The 19,791-nt window shown below is 38.5% G+C and overlaps 2 protein-coding genes across 6 annotated transcripts in view; both read right to left on the reverse strand.

Moving 5' to 3' along the window:
• Window positions 1-757: 757 nt before the first annotated feature.
• LOC102692964 (ADP-ribosylhydrolase ARH1) lies at window positions 758-6,950 on the reverse strand. 4 transcript variants are annotated; one of them, XM_015359414.2, is made up of 5 exons: window positions 6,704-6,950; window positions 5,329-5,460; window positions 2,789-3,110; window positions 1,931-2,291; window positions 758-1,202 (listed from the first exon to the last, which is right to left on the reverse strand). In XM_015359414.2, the coding sequence occupies exons 2-5, from the start codon at window positions 5,419-5,421 to the stop codon at window positions 797-799; spliced, it is 1,182 nt and encodes a 393-aa protein (XP_015214900.2). In that variant the 5' UTR covers window positions 5,422-5,460; window positions 6,704-6,950; the 3' UTR covers window positions 758-796. The 4 variants fall into 4 exon arrangements, with proteins under 4 accessions (XP_015214900.2, XP_006636843.3, XP_015214901.2 ...); XM_006636780.3 differs by having other exon boundaries at window positions 5,329-5,668; XM_015359415.2 differs by lacking the exon at window positions 6,704-6,950 and adding an exon at window positions 6,114-6,505.
• Window positions 6,951-9,188: 2,238 nt separating this feature from the next.
• The window catches only part of aox5 (aldehyde oxidase 5), a 52,643-nt gene continuing 42,040 nt past the window's right edge, over window positions 9,189-19,791 (reverse strand). Inside the window, exons 28-35 of one of the 2 annotated variants that reach the window (XM_006636777.3) lie at window positions 18,345-18,473; window positions 17,203-17,277; window positions 14,958-15,010; window positions 14,663-14,777; window positions 14,483-14,548; window positions 12,693-12,881; window positions 11,930-12,097; window positions 9,189-9,426 (exon numbers count right to left, since the gene is read on the reverse strand). In XM_006636777.3, the coding sequence (XP_006636840.2) occupies window positions 9,376-9,426; window positions 11,930-12,097; window positions 12,693-12,881; window positions 14,483-14,548; window positions 14,663-14,777; window positions 14,958-15,010; window positions 17,203-17,277; window positions 18,345-18,473 (846 nt within the window). In that variant the 3' untranslated portion in view covers window positions 9,189-9,375. 2 annotated transcript variants of the gene reach the window in all.

Raw genomic sequence — 19,791 nt, forward strand, 5'->3', positions numbered from 1 at the left:
TGGGCTGAAGTAGTTCAAGTAGGGGGCTGTCAGCTTGCGTAGGCTGCAGAGGAACAAGTAAAGGTTTATTCCATGCTGAAAAGAGAAGGAAACATCACAGCTGAAACGTTGTTTCCTTTCTTCTTTTTTCAGCATGGAATAAACTTTTACTTGTTCTATGCAGTTAATGGTTCTTTTCAAACAGCTATATAATCAAGGCAGTTATCAGTCTCCCTGTAATAGCATCATTACCACCTCCTGGTCTGATCTCATTGGATATCAGAGCCATACAAGGCTGTATTTGGCTGGTTACTGAGAACAGAGAGGGGCTCGAGCTCAGTTTCTGGGTGATCAGGTGTCTTCAGGGTCTTGTTCCCCCTGAACTCTGCGTTATACAAGTGGACTGATTATGTGATTAATGACACTGTGCATAAGGGTTAAAAGTACCATAAGGATTATTTAAAGGGATGATAACCCTAACATTCTGACTGAATTCTACTCCAAACTGCGCTCTGGGCTACCTAAAGTTCCCTTTAATATAACTGGTGAAACAATTTCTTAGTTCTCTACTTGATTGGCAATGTATTAGGGCTGCTGGTGCATAAGGACTATTTATGCATAGGTAGGTGCTGCATTTCATTTAAGTAAAGCATTTTATTTATTTTTTTATTAAAGTATACTTAAATAATTATTCCCAGTTCACCATTGTACTTTGAGAGTTTTATTATATATATAATACATTTATATATTTTTAAAAAACGACACATTTCGCGAAATATATTTTCTATATTCACTATATATTTATTCATATAACCAGTTACACTGGTTTCTCAGTCTGACTGAGTTTATATAGCTGTTTCCCAAGCTGTTCCAGTCTCTTCCTATATTCCAGATTTCCATAATTGCATTTAGGGACCCCCTGGAAACCATACATGGCACCCCAGCAGGCTGCAGCAATGACGGCAGTGGAATCGCTGTCTCCGCCATGAAAGAAAGCATGGTCAGCGAGTGACGTCCAGGAGTCGCCAGCTCGGAGAAGACCATCATATGCTATCATTGGTGCATCATGACCACTGCTGCCTGCCCAGCCACTGTAGCTCAGGGATTTATAGAAATCATCTCTCTCTTTGACACCATATACCTCTGGAAACCTGGCCTTACTTGTTCCATCCAATATTCCTCTTTTGTTCAGATAGGCTTTCCATTGGTTTTCAAAATAATCCCTGCAACACAATAACATAGGCATAAAATGACTTAAAATATTTCTTCTCTTTGACACTGTGGGTTACACCTGAAAATGTATAAGTGGCATAATTTGTTCTTTGTGTTATGCAACTTTCTTCTTTCCTTTAAGGATTTATAAAAATGTAACACCACTGTTTATTCAAATAATAATGTAATTCATTTTTTCTAATGATAAACTTAACTGAAATTCTCCATGAAGCACATAGTTACCGACTGTGATAAAATCATGTACTGTACTTAGAAGTTAAACCATGTACAACAGAAACGTGAAATATATTGCCTCCTTTTGAATCCACATGCTAAACTTTAACCTTCACGCTGAACTCCCTGATGGGGAATGTTTAAAAACTTAAACGTTTTAAGTGCTTTCTGAGTCCTGGAGTTTCTTCAAGAAAGCTACTTCACAGACAGGAGGGTTAGGGTGTAGAGAAAAGTATATATAAGATGTGTAGAGCCATATCCTCTACGAGTAATACAACAATAAGCCTCAAATACGATGCTCCTTGTATGTATATAATCAAGTTTGGCTTGACGAACGGACACTTCAGGCTCAAATCTCTTGGTTTCTACATTTGTTTGCCTCTACTGTAGTATCTTGGTTTGACAGCTGTTTCAAGGCTGAAAATTGTCATACAGTATGAAATAACTTTGTAATTACTGGTTAAGCCCCACAAACAATCAATTTGAACTGGTGTAAGGCACTCACCAGGCCCGTAGGTTATCTTCAGTGTAGTGGCCTGACTGACGGACGTAGCTCTTGGCATTCTCCAATGTGTCGAAGAGTCCCCGGCCCCACTGCTCGAGGGGCTTGCCTTGGATAGCGTAAGAGGTGAAGAGGGCTGTAGCCAGGGAACCTAGGTAGCCCGTGGGGTGGTGATGGCTCATCCGCCCACTCTCCACGCTTACTGCCACCAGCTGCTCCTCCTGGGAAGGGTGGGGGAACCGCAGCCCAATGCACATAGCCCTCATGGCCGCACCACAGCCACCTCCTTTGGGGTTAAATGGGATTTTCCATCCATCCTTGACATGTGGCTTCAAAAACTGAATGGTCTCAATACATGTTACACCTACAATAAGGACACAGTAGACAGTCACTCTTCAATAAAAGGTGATTTATGTCATAGTCCTATACTGGCACTAACGTTCTGCATCCAGCTTCTCTATACTATCAGCTCAAACTATATCTTTTTTTAAAAACAACCTATTCAAACCACGATATTTCATGCTTTCCCTTCAGTTGCAAGTTTACCAAAGATTCCATAAAAAACTGATGTTGTGAAAGCCCTTAATCAATGCAGTGTTCATTCTTTTTTCAGTCTGATCTTTTGGCGTGACACCCGGGACTGAATCAAAGAAATGTATCACTTTTCAAGTCATGATATGAAGAGGTATATTGGAGAGGTGTTTTAATGCTGCCCTGGGTGCATGGTGCACCACTACCTGGGTCATTCTTCTGAACAGGCACTTTTCCTGTAATTGTTAGTTAGCACAGTAAATATTAATCAACAGAGTATTACACAAAAGAAATCTGTTAAATATTAGTAGAAAATCTTAGTTGAATTACCAGGGGCTCTTCCATCCATGTCATCCAAGCAATCTATGTATTTCTGGGCAAGGACATGATATAGATCTGGCAGCTGTGGCTTGTTCCCCACCTGAACCAAGGCCTCTGCTGTGGCAAGGTGCATGACTGTATCATCACTCACTCTAAAATCTTTCACATCAATGTTTTTAAGGCCTCCCATTTTAGTCAGCTCCGTATGAATCGCTTCTCCGCTCCGGGAGAATTCCCAGTTCCCATTATTGTAGCCCAGAGCATCTCCAGCTCCACTGAGCACCATGGCAGCCACATATCTCTCCTCTAATGTCACTGAGGGATTAGACACCTGGCAAGCAGAAAACGAGAGGTATTTCAAATAATGTCTTAAAGACCGAGCAATAGGCTGTAAGCACTACACTGGACATTATAGCTATTTCTCCAAGACATTTAATCTTACCTACACTTATCAACCATCTCGTTTGACTTTTTAGATTTTATTTCATGCACACTTTGCATACCTCATTTTGGTCTCTTCAGCTTCATCGTGTTTAATATTGAGCATGACAGTACAATTTGAAAAAATGAAGTATATTTAATAGGTCAACAGAAATACAGTACATTGTTCTTTCTTTTTTGAGATTAGATTTGCACCATGAAGGACATCAGGAAGTGTGACATAGATATCTACAATGATACATCAACTGTTGTGTACAACAGACCAATCTGTTGTCCACACATGGGGAGTTCCACATGGGGAATGTAACAATTGTGGTTTCCTCACTCGACAGACTATAGTCCCGTTCCACATTTGTGGGATGAGCTGAGATGACGTGTGGCATCAAGGGCTCAGTATAGTTAAACATTCACTGAACTGAAGATTTTACAATGACAGTGAAATACCATATAATTTCAAATAAAAGAGGTCAAAGTAGTGAAGGAAGACAAATATCTAAGCAAATGATGGAGATGACACTGCCCATGAGATACCAAGAGGTAAGTGTCTGAAGGAGAACCTTCACTGATTTGATTATATAATTGATTAAAATTGAAAAAAACTACAGAAAAATAAAGAAAAAGTCCACATAAGATGGCAGGTCCGGATTTCATGTAAAAGGAAAGGAAAAGATCTGTGAAGATATGCAATATTTCATCTGTAAAAGATCTGCATTCATATATATGTGCATGCATGTTTAAAGTAGTGTATTAATAGTGACACCCAGCCATGTTTTTAAGTCACTGCTACCAGACAATTTATTGGGGCACTTATTGTGACTATTTGTTTTGACTATTTGCCTTAGTTAATAACAGGTATTCTTTTCTGCATACTTATCTGTGCATGCAAGAGGTTTACTATAGGGTAATTTCTGCCACTTACTATATGCACAGCAATTAACAGTTAAGCCAACATCTACGATCATTTTAAAAACTGGTTGATGCAGCATAGAAAAGTTAACCAGCTCAAAAATCTCTCTTAAGATTCAAAGGGAGGAAGGGATTACAGAACGTCTGAACAAGCCTTACAGTGGACAATATAAGCTTATTTCACGTTGCTGAAATCTGGATGATGCAGCTTGTAGTCACCATTTAGTGGTGAATTCATCAGAGCTCTAAAATTGTCTTAAAATTCAATAAACAAAAATCTCTTTTGGCCACAAATTAAAGGCAAACAGCTTTTTATTATGTGGAAATAATAAAAAGGGGGCGGAGCTGTGGCACTGTGGCTTAGGATCTGCGCTTTTGGCTGGAAGGTAGGTTACCAGTTAAAATCCTATGGCCGGCAAAGGAATCCTACTCCATTGGGCCCCTGAGCAAGGCCCTTAACCCCAGCTGCTACAGGGGCACTGTGACCTGCACTCTGACCCCAAGCTTCTCTCCCTGTCTGTGTCTCATGGAGAGCAAGCTGGGGTATGCAAAAAGACAAATTCCTAATGCAAGAAATTGTATATGGCTCATAAAATGATCTTATCTTTCTTAAATGATGCTGCCTGTCATCAATGACCCTTCCTGCAATCGAATCTGAATTTAAGATAAACTGTATCCTGGCAGCTGTATTGGCAACTCCCAGTAATTAGATAAGAGATGACAATTAGGAAATGATTCTCAAAGGATTTTTTCTCCCAACACATTTAATGATTAAGGATGTTACTACTCACAGTATATACTTCTAATTGCTTTTGCATTTCATTATTAGTTTTTGTGCACCATTAATGTTGCACCTCCAACTTTATTTTGCAAAATTAAGAATTTGCTTCCTATGTACTTACACTTAATGTAAATTTTGGATAAGTTGTATGTGGCCCGGATAAGGGTGTCTGCTCAGAAAATCCATTCAAAAAACTACGAATATACCGTATGTACAACCAACTGTGACTTCTAGACTGTGCAATATATTCCATATATTTTAGCTGACTTCTATATGCGCTTGGAAACTCAAAACAGGTTTAGGACCTCTTCAGTGTCACTGGGAATGAGCTGCCTGACCCAGCTTCACCAAGAACGAATGAAGGAGAAAGTTTGTGTCTGGACTACCTGGAAGATACCTTTGATTCTTTCACATGACCTACCTTGTCAGGCTCCTTGAAGGGCATCTGGAGTCTGCAACTGTCCACTCCACTAACACTGGGATTAAAACTATCCGGTGTCTCCTTAGAACACATCCCATCCAGCTGTCGGTTTGACGACGTGTCTTGTAAATTCTTAAATAAAGAGACTGTGATGATCAAGGCAGTCAAAACCAAGATGCAGAAAACACACAGTACTATTTTCTGAAACATGCAGAACAGAGAGAGGTCTCTCAATATTCTCTTAATGTATCTCTTTTTTTTCTGATCCAATTAAATGGTGCTGGAAGAATGTAATTTTGTCAGGAAGAAAGTGAACTGCTGACTCAAACTCTTCTTTCACCTGGAAGGTATACAAAATTAGATTAAATTAGAACAGAATCTGTGCTTGCAGTTCTGGTTATATAAGTAGTATTGATCTCAAAGCACTTAATTCATTTTTGTCACCACAATATCTCCAGAAAATATGAGAAAGGACTACAGGCGTGTGTTTTAAAGGCATCAATTAAATAATAAATAATAATATCGGCATGCATAACTGGATTTTTAAAAAATCTGAATCATAAAAAATAAAAATTTCAAAATCTTAAAAATGCCACCTTAACTATGTTTTCTGAATCCCCTTATTAAAAAATTAGGGATGGACACACGATGACAAGCAGAACGACCAAGAACACTCGGCCATGACACAGCACTCGTTTTTTCAGTTCTATTTCTAAAATAACACCTCACTGCTCAGTTTCACTTTCATTAAATTTAAGAAAGAATACCAAATCGTATTGTCTTACATAAATCTTCCACAAAGGTGCGGTGACTCTGTGGCTTAGGATCTGCGCCTGTTTGGCTGGAAGGTTGCCGGTTCAAATCCAGCGGCCGGCAGAGAAATCCTACTGCCTAATAGCTGACCCTGCGCTCTGACCCCATCCAAGAAATTGCATATGGCCAATAAAGTGATCTTATATAATAACCGCCCGTATACAGGGCTGGAGACGCCCTCTTCCCTCGTGTGTCTGCGTAGATGTGATGGTGTATCTCCCCTGTCCCTATGTGTGTAACTTTAATAAATGTCCTGCCAAACCCGTGCCAGAAACTGTTTCTTTCCGTTGCAGTACCCTAACCTCAAAATAACTGGACTAATACAGCTAATAAAAAGCTTAAATATTCCCAAATTCACAAGATGATATTTCTGTTTGAGACCTTCAGAATAACGTAATGAAACGAACCGTTTCAGTTTTAATGAACACATTTGCTCTCCGTCTGAATATGGGACGGAGGACATGTTGTTCAAAAGTCAACCTTTTTCGTATTTATCGCTCGATACCCATATATTGAAATCTGTCAAAATTCTGAAATACCTCAAAACCATAGTCGTACTCACCACTAAAAAAAACAGTTTCTTTTTCTTCCCTTTCTTGAAGAGCTAAAAAAAACAGCACCCGCAGCACAGTAACTAAACACACAAAATCTAGCAAACTCCGAGTTTACGACACTTCCTGGAAAGTCTGCGCCTGATGTCACGGCCAGAGCAGAACCAAACAGATGCGACAGGTCTCGGTGGTCCTTGAACAAGTGGATGCAGTTGAAATGACTCTGTATTTCACGAACTTCAAAATATAAACTATATTTGTATACAAAAAATATAGTTAAAGTAGCCTATTTCATAAAGGTTTAAAAATATTGTAAATAAAACAAAATCGTAAGCCGAAAAGTGGTCTTATAATGTAACATTAAACATTGATTTTAATGTACAATATCATGCCATTTCCAGTACGTGAGAAATAAACACTAAGAATGTTATATTCCCTCTATATATCACGGTGGTGTGGAGCACCAGAGTCTGCGCACACGACCACATTTTTACGTCTGTGTGAACTCAAGATGTACTGTGCTGGAAATGACACGGAATTAAAACAGTGGCTGATAAAAACTAAGTGTTTTCTATAGTACTTAGATATACCGTGCTGCCGCCTCTTAAGTAAGGCAGGTGAAACGCCTGCGAGAAAATTAATATATGTGTGAATGCCATGCTGTGGCAATTTTTTTGTCAGAAATTGTATGGAATACAATAGTAAATTAGTAAATAGTAAGTAGTAATAACAAATGGCATTTAATGTAAACAGGTACAGTATATAAAATGTATTTAAAACATGTACTGTACATAATTTAAGAGTGTCAGCAGTAATCATCAGTGTTTAACGCTTAAATGTTGTGATACACAATCAGCACAAAGATATCGATAAACTGAAAAAAATGCCTACTGATACATTCATTTTCTAATGGCTTCATCCAATTTAGGGTCATGGGGGAGATGGAGCCTATCTTGTGCAAGGTTGGATACACCATGAAGGACACACAGACACAAGGTCCATAATCTCCGTGCTTTTGGGAGGAAACCACAGAACCCAGCAGAAATCCACATGAAAACAAGGAGAACATACTGTACAAACTCGATACAGATAGCACCCGAGGAATTGAACCTTAGGCCCCAAGCACTGCTTATCACTGTGCCACCACACCACCCTAATGCCTACTAATAAAATAGAATAATTACATTGTTGTGAAGCTAGCTGTTATATACAATATGTGAGGTGTTTCATCTAACATTTGTAATTTATTAAACAAGAGGATGCTGTGTTATTGTAAGTATGTTGCTTATTAATCTGTTTCAATTTCTTACAATATCTTCTTACCATGGCAACTGGTGAAAACATAAACTGAAAACCCTGTAGACAATAAGGCAAAGACAGAAAACACGGAAACACCAAGAACATAGCGCTAATTAATCACATGAGCTGGTGAAATATCCACTGAGGTGTGAAATGATCTATAAAATGTTTTTTGGTACTGTTCACCATTGCTATACAAGAAAAAGATCTGCAATGCAGCTGACACGTACAATGAACATAGACTTCATAATCACAGAGAAAATAAAGGACAGACTCCAACCGGGTGTGAAATATTAATGATATTGGAAAGCTGCAACATGCTGTGTTCTATGAACACATTTATGGGCATATATCATTATATTATAAATACTTATAATATAATTAATGCAACATTAATATGATCATGGATAGGCCATTCATCTGTTCTGATTTTCACATATAACAAAATCATTTGCAACTCAGTGCACAGTATCTTATTATCATCATAGAACTGTGAAAGAAACATCATGTTGATAGAGGTGCATCATAATACTGAAAGATCTGCTCCTTAATATTGCAGAGGGTAGGAGGACTTTCTTACACACTATAACATCACTCTTTAACTGTTATAATAAAAGGCTGCTTGTAGGCATGTCATTTTTATGACAAACATAGGATTCATTTTATTTATTTTATACCAAAAACTATTTCAACTGCACATATTATCACGCCGTATGGTATAAAGCTGTTTGGCAATTACATGACATGACATACTGTATTATCATGATAAATTATATTGTCTACTGTGTGGGAAACACAAAGGGGAATCAATTGTATCCTCTTCTACTATCGTCATCTCTGTGATCTCTACCTGTTTGTTTCTACAATGGATGGCAGTTCTCCCTTTAGACCGTCCATAATAAGTCTGTGTCACATGTTGTTGTGACACAGATGACTCCATTATTTAAAAACAAAAATGAAAATCTCACAGTTTCCACCTTTTGTCCCTACAGTACTTCACTGTCAATGTTAACTTTGAAAGTACATTCTGATAGGGTAATATGAAAGACATTTGTCTTTGGTGCAGACAAAATAGTGCCACTCAAAGTTGTAGTTCTATTTTCACCACTGTTAGCAACATATAACCATATGTGTTATGCCACAGAGAGAAATAAAATGAAAAACAAGACAAAAAAACATACTTGGAATTGAAAGGTCTTTGTTGAACTTTTTTTATTGTTAGTATTGGATAAGAGAAAACAGTCAAGCATTAGATAACAACAGAAGACAAGAAAGAAAATTGAACAATTTCACGAGTTTGATAGGAGAAGTATAAAATGCAAAGAAACGGTATTTTAAAACATACACTGATACATGTAAGACACTTGGGATCTGTGTACTCTCTTTACACATCAATAGCCCATGGAATGAAAGTTCCAGGCTCAGCAGCAGGTACCTGAAAAAGCAAGACAAAAATGGCAGCCCTTAATTCTCAGCTTGCAGGATATTCAGTCACTCAATGTGCACATAAAACTTCATATAAGTGCATCTTTGATACTGATAGCTTATAACATTGTATTTAAAACCTGATTTTTTCAAACTGAAGACTACTAAGACCAAGATACTGTAAGGTATGCCAGCAAAACTAAACTAAAATATGAAAAACAATGAACCCCCTACCCGAAATATCTTGATTGCATAAACATTGGGCCCTTGGAGTCCAAATGAATATTTGGTGGAAGCACCTATGGCAGCTATTACAGTTGTGATGTTTTTTGAGTAAAACAACACAACACAAGCTTGGTGCATTGTTTTACCCAGCACAAGCTTGTAGCAATTTTTCCCATTCTTCTTGGCAGATTAGCTCAAGATCTTGAGCCTGCTTAAGAACAGCAGTTGTCAAGTTTTTGTTTCACTCATTTACAACTGTATTTTACACAGGACTTTTATTTTCTTTTACTTCAGTGTAGCTTTTGGCATGTGCTTTTGATCATCTTTGTCCCAGTTTTAGGTCTTCAAGATTTTCCAGTAAATTGCTCTATCTATGTTCATCTTTGACAAGCTTCCTACTCCCTGCTAATGAGAAGCAGAATTATAACATCATTCCAACACTACCATGGTTGACTGTATGAATGGTTTTGACTGAGCTAGGTTTGTGTCAGATAAATTCCTTGGTACTTTGAATCACAAAGTGACAGTTTTATGGTCTCATCTGACAACAAAACCTTTTGTCACAACTTTGCTGTTTCACTTAGCTACTATTTCAAATCCATACAGTTCCCCTTTGTGGAGTGAGTGGGATATTGTTGATCCAAGGACATTTTCTCCTATCTCAGCTACTGAACTTTGTAATGCTTTCAAGGTCAACATTGGACTCATATGGGCCTCCTTCATCCGTCTCATCCTTGCCCAGCTGCTCATTTTGGAGTAACTGATCTTCGCATGTCTGTGTGCGTTTCACTTCTTCATGATCAACTTCACCATGATTAAAGAAACATTAAGGGTCTAAAATGTTTTTGTACTCTTTCCCGATCTGTGCCTTTATACAGCTTTGTTCCTGTGTTGTTTTAGATGTCCTTGATCTTCATGTTCGAATCTTAAGCATAAAAGTTGCATTTTGAATAAAGAGACAGGTGTATTTATTTTGAACCACAGTTAATGCACAAAAAAGAGGCTCCTCAATTAATACCGTATCTTGTTTTGTTAATTCTCCTTGCATAAATTAATTTAGACTGGCAACAGAAAAGAGTATGAATACTTATGCAGTCATGAAGTTTCAATTTTTCTTTCATATTATCTAAGATCTTTTTTCTGCTTTGAATGGGTGGAGTATGTTGTGTATATAACAATATTAAATGCAATTTCAAAGTGTCATGACTGCAGGCTGTCCAGAAACAAAATAAGAACTGTGCACTGAATACTTTTGCAAGGAACTGTAAAAAAAATTGACAAAATATTTTTTATTTATAAATATGAAAACAGTTCCAGATTTCCCATTAAGCACTGTAGGCACAGTGCCTAGGGCTTATGAAATTTTAAGGGCCTACGAAGGAGGGAAACACTAGTGACTAACGAAAAACAAGCTGCTTGCGATGCTTGCTTGCGATGCTTGCGATCGACTCTAGATGCTCCAAGTCAATAATCATATGCTATCTAGCGGGTGTTCTAGAAACTAGAAGTATCGAAGTGATGGTTGCTCGACTCGCTCCATCGATCACGTGGTTTAGCATTAGAACAGTTTAAAGTGCATCATGTCAATCATGTAATTTGATTGGCATTTACCCCTCTTTTTGCACATTTCGGAGTGAAAGTGCCTAGGGCCTACTAACACCAAAATCCGGCCCTGATTACAAACGCCTTTCATTAATTGAATTAGACCTATGGGGATAGTGCAAATTACAGAAAACGGCTTTATTAAGAATAAGAAAATCATGGATAAATCGTTCATTATCATAAGTCAATGAATCACTATTCATAAGATAAGATACCACAAAGAATCAGGAGCACTCTTACACCTTCTGTGCCAGTTCACCTTGAATGTGTTACTAACATCAAAAAAGCCTCTTTGATATTTTAGCATTGGTGAGCCTGTTTTACGTACCAGAGGACCTGTTTGTTCTGGTTGTATGCAAAATCATTTCATTTGATCACCCATGCACAAGGACACTGGTATACTTTTTAGCACAACAGATCTAACCCACTTGATCTGGTTTTTATTGCATCTAAACTCCTACTGACTTTACCGAATCAATCATTGGGTTAATTGGTCTAAATTACAACTCTTGTCAAATTTTGTAGGTTATGTAAAACAAATATTTGGAACACTGGATTTCCAGGATCAGGAGTATGTATCACTGCATTCGGGATTCTTTGAACAATGTTACTTACTGGTGATCTGTTTGGAACACTCTCGAGTCTTAAATAAGAAAAATACTGTACTTTTAATCAGAAAGCCATACCATTTGTGTGAACTGATCCACACAGGCCAAGCAGATCTTCTCTGGTGTGGCTGGAGAGTTCAGGGGAAAGTTACCACTCAGCCCACTGTCTTTCCTTGCTGCAGCAATCGCCTCTTTGATGGCAAAAAAGATGGTGCACCCAAAAAATACAGTTGGCTCGCCAATGCCCTGCAATAAAGCAGCACAAGTTCCATCTCATTTAAGAACTAAACAAGGCACTTGAAATAAAACCCCTGCTTTTAACATGTAGCATAGAACACAGGTATTTCATGTCTTGAAATATATGTCTTACCTCATAAAGAATGTGCTCCACCCTCCCTCTAAGGAACATCTTCATGAAAAAAGCCGATCAGATTGAATCCCACTCATCCTTCTAGTTGCAATATACTATAGGCTCCAAAGGCTGTCATATTTTAATGAATATCCTACATTTCATATCTAGGATCTTTGTTTGCAAAATCCTCATTTTTCCTTATTACCTGTACTATTTTGTACTTGCACTACATTCATTTCACAGAATCTAAAGCTCTCATCAGATCACATCACAGTAAAACACATTTACAATTGTATTAGTAAAATGAGTTTTATTATATGGTCTTATTTGGTTTCACTATTCAGTTTAAATATTAAATCAGATAGCTCTAATTCAGACTGCTCAGCTGAACTCAACTGTACAGTGCACGTCTATGTGGCTTTGCCACAGATTCTCTTAACTTATGGAAGTACTGTATGTGAGAAAAAGTCAAATGTAGAATCAACTTGCCTTTGAGAAGTAGATTGCATGTGGGTTAATTGAATTTGCCAGGAGAGAGACATTCAGCTGGGGTGGGATATCACAGAGCGCAGGAATTTTATAATCCGATGGGCCTCTTGTCAGAAGAACTCCCTCTGAAGAGAACTTCAGCTCCTCAATGGTGTACAGTCCAAGCCCCTGAACAAAACCCCCTTCAATCTGAAAAACAAAATAACGTTTTATATTTCTCTATGCTATTACGATCATGTATAACTAATTATATTAATAATCCTTACTGACCACCTTATTGACATTCTGACACTGATGCTACCCAGCCCTAAATTAGGTCCTGTCAGGAGGGAGTTTGATGTCCCAGGATAGACTGATTCACAAACATGACTCAGGACTCATGTCAGTTAATCAGTTTCCTTCCCAGGATCCTCACATTTCAAGGCAGTACCAGTCTTGTCATGGTTTAGTTCAAGTAGGGAGCTGCGTCAGCATGCGTAGGCTGCAAAGGAACAAGTACAGGTTTATTCCATACTGGAAAGAGGAGAAAAGAAACACAATCCACAAGGCTGTGGAGCCTTCTTCAGGTGTTCTTCATACTCTTCTTCACACCCGAAGAAGGCCCCACAGCTGAAACATTGTGTTTCTTTTCTTCTTTTTTCAGCATGAAATAAACCTTTACTTGTTCCTGTCATAGTTTATACACATACTGTACATATACTCATATACTGTATATATGTATTATGAGTACATATATATTAATAATATACTGATTAGAATTATGACAAGAATATATTCACCTAATCTGCATACTTTTAATCCCTGTCTCATACAACATCCAGCTACAAATTATGCTGCATTTCACAATGCTAGCAAAAACAACAATTCTGTACTTTATAATAATAATAATTGCTTAAACTTATATAAGGTTTTTCTGGACACTCCAGTCAAAGCACTTTACAGGTAATGGGGACTCCCCTCCACCACCACCAATGTGCAGCATCCACCTGGATGATGCAACAGCATAGTGCGCCAGAACGCTCACCACACATCAGCTATCAGTGGGGAGGAGAGTAATGAAGCCAATTCATAGAGGGGGATTGTTAGCAGGCCATGATTGATAAAGGCCAATGGGAAATTTGGCCAGGACACCGGAGTTACACCCCTACACTTTTTGAGAAGCGCCCTGGGATTTTTAATGACCACAGAGAGTCAGGACCTCGGTTTTACATCTCATCCGAAGGACGGCACCTGTTTACAGTATAGTGTACCCGTCAATATACTGGGGCATTAGGAACCACATGGACCACAGGGTGAGCACCCCCCGCTGGCCCCACTAACACTTCTTCCAGCAGCAACCTTAGTTGTTCCCAGGAGGTCTCCCATCCAGGTACTGACCAGGCTCACACCTACTTAGCAGCAGTGGGTTGCCAGTTGTGAGTTGCAGGGTGATATGGCTGCTGGCTGCAAGTACTTTGCACTTTTCGTCTGGCTGCTCCATTTTCCTCAGTCCAAACTACTAGTATTTTAATTTGCTTCTGTAAAATTGGCCCTGGTGTGAGTGTCTGTGTCTATGCGTGCCCTGTGTGTGTATCTCGGTATCCTGTCCAGGGTGTCTCCTGCTAGGTGCCCAATGCTTCCCAGGACAGGCTCCGGTCCATCATGACCCTGAATTGATAAGCAGTTATTGACATTGATGTACTGTATTATTACTTAGAATGTACAAAGATGATTGTGTTTGGCTGCATTATTGGCCAATCTTTTCATCTGCCACACAGAAGCAGTTGTGAAAGCATACAGTACATGTATACCTGCCCGATGTCAAGAGCTGGGTTGAGGCTTTGGCCAACATCCATCACGATATCCGTTCTTACATTCTGCAATTCAGAAAATAAGTGGTAACAGTTAAAAGACAGTGGAAATGACAAGAGACATGAGGAAAAAGTCAATTGCACTTTCTCTGATTTCAAGCCCTTTAAACAGAGAGGCACCTTATGATCTCCAGTTAGGCAGTCAATTTCTACTTCTGAGCAGCAGGCTCCAAAGGTGAAGTAATAGTAGGCCTGTCCCTCACTCTTTTCCCAGTCAACACTTGTGTGCGGGCCCCTGTGGTGAAAATAATTGTTTAGGGCTCAATCTTAATCACATTGATCACATAAAACTTTAAATGCTTTACTGAAAAGGAGAGCAATTAAGTTACTCCATCTTAATTTTCTCCTGTTGGTAACTGGTCTTACTACAGAAGACAAATGTACCCTCGGGTTAAACAAGGTGAAGATAACTTACATGAAGAAGCCTGTTGCAGATAAGCTCACTTTCTGACAGTAAGCCTCTTTTATCTGTTAAACGGATTAACACAAATATTAGATTTAATAGTCCATCTTAAAAAAATCAAATGTTATGTCTTGCACTATTGCTTGTTTTATAATCATGTGTTTATACTGCCACACTGCTCTGTGTTGAGTGATTTATAAGTATGCATATAAATTATATATATACAGTGCCTTGCGAAAGTATTCGGCCCCCTTGAACTTTTCAACCTTTTGCCACATTTCAGGCTTCAAACATAAAGATATAATTTTTTTATTTTATGTGAAGAATCACCAACAAGTGGGACACATTTGTGAAGTGGAACGAAATCTATTGGATTTTTGAAACTTTTTTAACTAATAAAAAAATGAAAAGTGGGGCGTGCAAAATTATTCGGCCCCCTTGCGATAATACTTTGTAGAGCCACCTTTTGCTGCGATTACAGCTGCAAGTCGCTTGGGGTATGTCTCTATCAGTTTTGCACATCGAGAGACTGAAATTCTTGCCCATTCTTCCTTGCAAAACAGCTCGAGCTCAGTGAGGTTGGGTGGGGAGCGTTTGTGAACAGCAGTTTTCAGCTCTTCCCACAGATTCTCGATTGGATTCAGGTCTGGACTTTGACTTGGCCATTCAAACACCTGGATACGTTTATTTGTGAACCATTCCTTTGTAGATTTTGCTGTATGTTTGGGATCATTGTCTTGTTGGAAGATAAATCTCTGTCCCAGTTTCAGGTCTTTTGCAGACTCCAACAGGTTTTCATCCAGAATGGTTCTGTATTTGGCTGCATCCATCTTCCCCTCAATTTTAACCATCTTCCCTGTCCCTGCTGAAGAAAAGCAGGCCCAAACCATGATGCTGCCACCACCATGTTTGACAGTGGGGATGGTGTGTTGAGGGTGATGAGCTGTGTTGCTTTTACGCCAAACATATCGTTTTGCATTGTGGCCAAAAAGTTCGATTTTGGTTTCATCTGAGCAGAGCACCTTCTTCCACATGTTTGGGGTGTCTCCCAGGTGGCTTGTGGCAAACTTTAGACGAGACCTTTTATGGATATCTTTAGAAATGGCTTTCTTCTTGCCACTCTTCCATAAAGGCCAGATTTGTGCAGTGTAAGACCGATTGTTGTCCTATGGACAGACTCTCCCACCTCAGCTGTAGTTCTCTGCAGTTCATCCAGAGTGATCATGGGCCTCTTGGCTGCATCTCTGATCAGTCTTCTCCTTGTCTGAGCTGAAAGTTTAGAGGGACGGCCAGGTCTTGGTAGATTTGCAGTGGTCTGATACTCCTTCCATTTCAAGATGATCGCTTGCACAGTGCTCCTTGGGATGTTTGAAGCTTGGGAAATCTTTTTGTATCCAAATCCGGCTTTAAACTTCTCCACAACAGTATTACGGACCTGCCTGGTGTGTTCCTTGCTCTTCATGATGCTCTCTGCACTTTCAACAGAACTTTGAGACTATCACAGAGCAGGTGCATTTATACAGAGACTTGATTACACACAGGTGGATTCTATTTATCACCATCAGTCATTTAGGACAACATTGGATCATTCAGAGATCCTCGCTGAACTTCTGGAGTGAGTTTGCTGCACTGAAAGTAAAGGGGCCGAATAATTTTGCACGCCCCACTTTTCATTTTTTTATTAGTTAAAAAAGTTTCAAAAATCCAATAGATTTCGTTCCACTTCACAATTGTGTCCCACTTGTTGGTGATTCTTCACATAAAATAAAAAATTTATATCTTTATGTTTGAAGCCTGAAATGTGGCAAAAGGTTGAAAAGTTCAAGGGGGCCGAATACTTTCGCAAGGCACTGTACACTGTATGTTTTTAAGTAGCACAGCTGCTATACAGTGCATCTACTACCGTTTTTAGTAAGACTGCAATTTATAACACCATCACTCTTGTTATGATGATACTTCCATAATTGATCAAATAAATATTAGTTATATGATTAATATTATTAACCTAGACCTTTTCAAATCCATCGTTATTGCTAACATGTTGCACTGGAAATCTAGGCTAATTTGATTTTTGAGGAAATAAAATTGCTTCAGATTTAAATACTTTCAGACTAAATGTTTTCAAACCAGATAAGAGAGAACTTTTGTTTGAAGAAATGTACAATTACGACAGTTTGTGAAAAGATAAACAGCTATTTCTCCGAAAAGGACTGTTAACAGTTACTCTGATTGTCGGGTGAGTATCGTAAATCCTTACCCACTCTGCCCAGGTGTATTTGGGGTGCTCTCTCATGATTGGCTCAAGACGGTTCATCAGTTTTTCACAGCCATCCTAATTGATAATTAATATTAATATTAATATTCTATTAGGACTAATATTTTAATTTAGCAGATAATCGGTTTGCCACACTACCAATACCTTTAAAGCCACTTTATTGTTTTTCCAATTTAGACATTATTTCCCGTGATTTTTCATGTACTGCTTGTATATTTTGTCTTTACTACGGAAGCGCATTGCTGCCACCAAGGGAAAAAAAATAATTACGAGATAGCAACGATTACTTCAGTATATGTACAACTTGTTATGTTGTGCATTGAACGCATCTAGAAGCTATTGTAAACTTGACTGGCACTTCCGGTTTAATGGTCGTGTCAACATCCAGTGGTGCAGAATTCGTAGGGATTTACTTTCGACTGGGTCGTAATGAAATCTTGCAATTTTTAGCAAATATGAACAGAATCATCATAAGCATGAGGACCACCTTTGTGGGATTTCGAGATTAAAGCAATAATGGATCCGTTATTAACAGTCACACGTGCAGTCAGTCCTACTGCTTAAAACTGTAAGTCCGCACGTAGCGATATAGGTATTATGCAGTATGGCAATTGTGCTATCACGTGATCACATAAATATTTGATCATTTCCTGACTGTTAAAAGCCATTCAGAAACACCCCTTTAGGCGAAACATCACAGTTCACAATAACAACTTGAACACGTTTTTAAATATGCGTACTTCAGATTTTAACTTATTATTTGAAGGTTTTGTTTTTGTGGACACTGCCGTCAAAAATAATATTTTTGATTGAATTATGCTAACTTCCCTGTTTGACATGATAATATGTGGTTATGTGCTCTCTGCCTTAATTTCTAATCATGCCTGACTGGATATTCTAACTGCTGTACATGTTGTTAAAGATGATAAAGTTTGCCTTCAATTATTTCATCCATTTGCATCTCCTCTTTATTTTTGTCTTATCGGTTGTGTGCTCTTAGAGCTCTGACTCCAGAATTTGCTCTGCTTTGTATTGAAGATCAGATTAAACCTTCTCTGTACAGTATGTTCACAGTAACTGTGAGAGATGGGTGAATGTGGAGGGTATATTTGCATATCCACAACCTTCACAGCCATGCCAACTGCGTCTGTGCCAAAGGATGCTGCAGATGGGGCAGCATTGGGCACATTTCCTGTGCATGTCTCACTGATGTGAATTAAAGACACGGGGATCTTCAGGACATGGCTGGCAACCTGCAAAAGACCAGTACAGAATTTATATTAAAATACCAAAGTCTTCCAGCAAATGCCCTTCACCGTGCCTTACTCCTGCTTAGGTGGAACTGGCCGATGTCTCACCCATAAACCTTCATACTTAAGCATGGAGAAAGCTTTTTTAAAAAGCTATTGAAATACCACAGGGCATTAAAACATAAGAAGAAACTAAGAACAATTTGAAATGAGAGGAGGCCATTCATCCCATCTAAATTATTTGGTAGTTCATGATGGTTCATCGCTTTTTCACAGGCATCCTAATACAATACTTAATATTCGCAGACTCAAGATATTTTAGATTAGTTTACCACACAACTAATGCCTTTGAATGCCACAATACCAATTTTCCTATTTTGTAATTATTGTCTAGAATTAGCTGCTTGTGTATTTTGACTTGTAGAATCCGGACCTGCCCTGGCTCGAGTAAAATTTAATACTGAGAACAACTAACTGAAAGTTGGGGGTAACATTATCAGAAATAGCCATTGTGCCATTTTGTGTATACTTCTAATGCATACTGAATGCAATGGTCACTCTGAATACCCATTCATGGGAATAACAGAGGTGACCAGAGATGTACTCAGACAATAAAACTTTTTGTAAAACGTCTTGGGTTTGGAGCACCATGGGGGATACACGTTGCGTACTGGTGCACTTTGGCCGATGTCATATCTTCCAGATGGGTGCTACACATTATTGGTGTTCAACGGGAGTGTCTGGAAATGCGCTATATGATGATGATGATTCTTATTATTATTGTAATTTTATAATATGTCATAATGTAATGCAAGTCCAGGGCAACAGACATACCTATGCAGCCATAAAATTCAAAATAGTGTTCTTTACAGTTTTTTAAAATTGAAAAAAACACCACAAAACAGTCAACAACTAGTTTCAACAACTAGTATTAGTGTTCTTACAGTTTCTGACCATTACGTTGGATGCCTAATCTGCTTACCATTCACAAGTCTTTCCCTCTAAGACACTTTCAAAACTCTACCGAAAGATGCTCAAAACTCACAGTTCCAAAGTTCATGGTAAGTTTAACTTTCTCTGGTAAGTGGAGCACATACTGTACTGAAGAAGATCCTATTGCTCTCTTGATCTGGCAAGACCTACATTTCTAAAACCATGTTAAATACAGTATTCACCAGGACAGTGGTTCACCACCCTGGCGTATCATTGTGTCTCATAGTTTTTGTTCCATCTGGGCTCTTTATTTTTCAGATTATTTTTTAAACCAGATGCAGAAACAGTAGTCAAATTTATCGGTATATAACTACTTGGGTCAGTTTTG

The sequence above is a fragment of the Lepisosteus oculatus genome, chromosome 12, assembly GCF_040954835.1.
Source record: "Lepisosteus oculatus isolate fLepOcu1 chromosome 12, fLepOcu1.hap2, whole genome shotgun sequence".
NCBI lineage: Eukaryota > Metazoa > Chordata > Actinopteri > Semionotiformes > Lepisosteidae > Lepisosteus > Lepisosteus oculatus.

Bases quoted from the DNA above. Each gene is read 5' to 3' on its own strand.
- LOC102692964 (XM_006636780.3), bottom strand. From the start codon at position 5,538: ATGTTTCAGAAAATAGTACTGTGTGTTTTCTGCATCTTGGTTTTGACT. The intron at 3,111-5,328 runs GTAGGTCATGTG...TCTGCTTGCCAG, and splicing joins CCTTCAAGGAGCCTGACAAG to GTGTCTAATCCCTCAGTGAC. The intron at 1,203-1,930 runs GTGAGTGCCTTA...ATTGTGTTGCAG, and splicing joins GAAGATAACCTACGGGCCTG to GGATTATTTTGAAAACCAAT.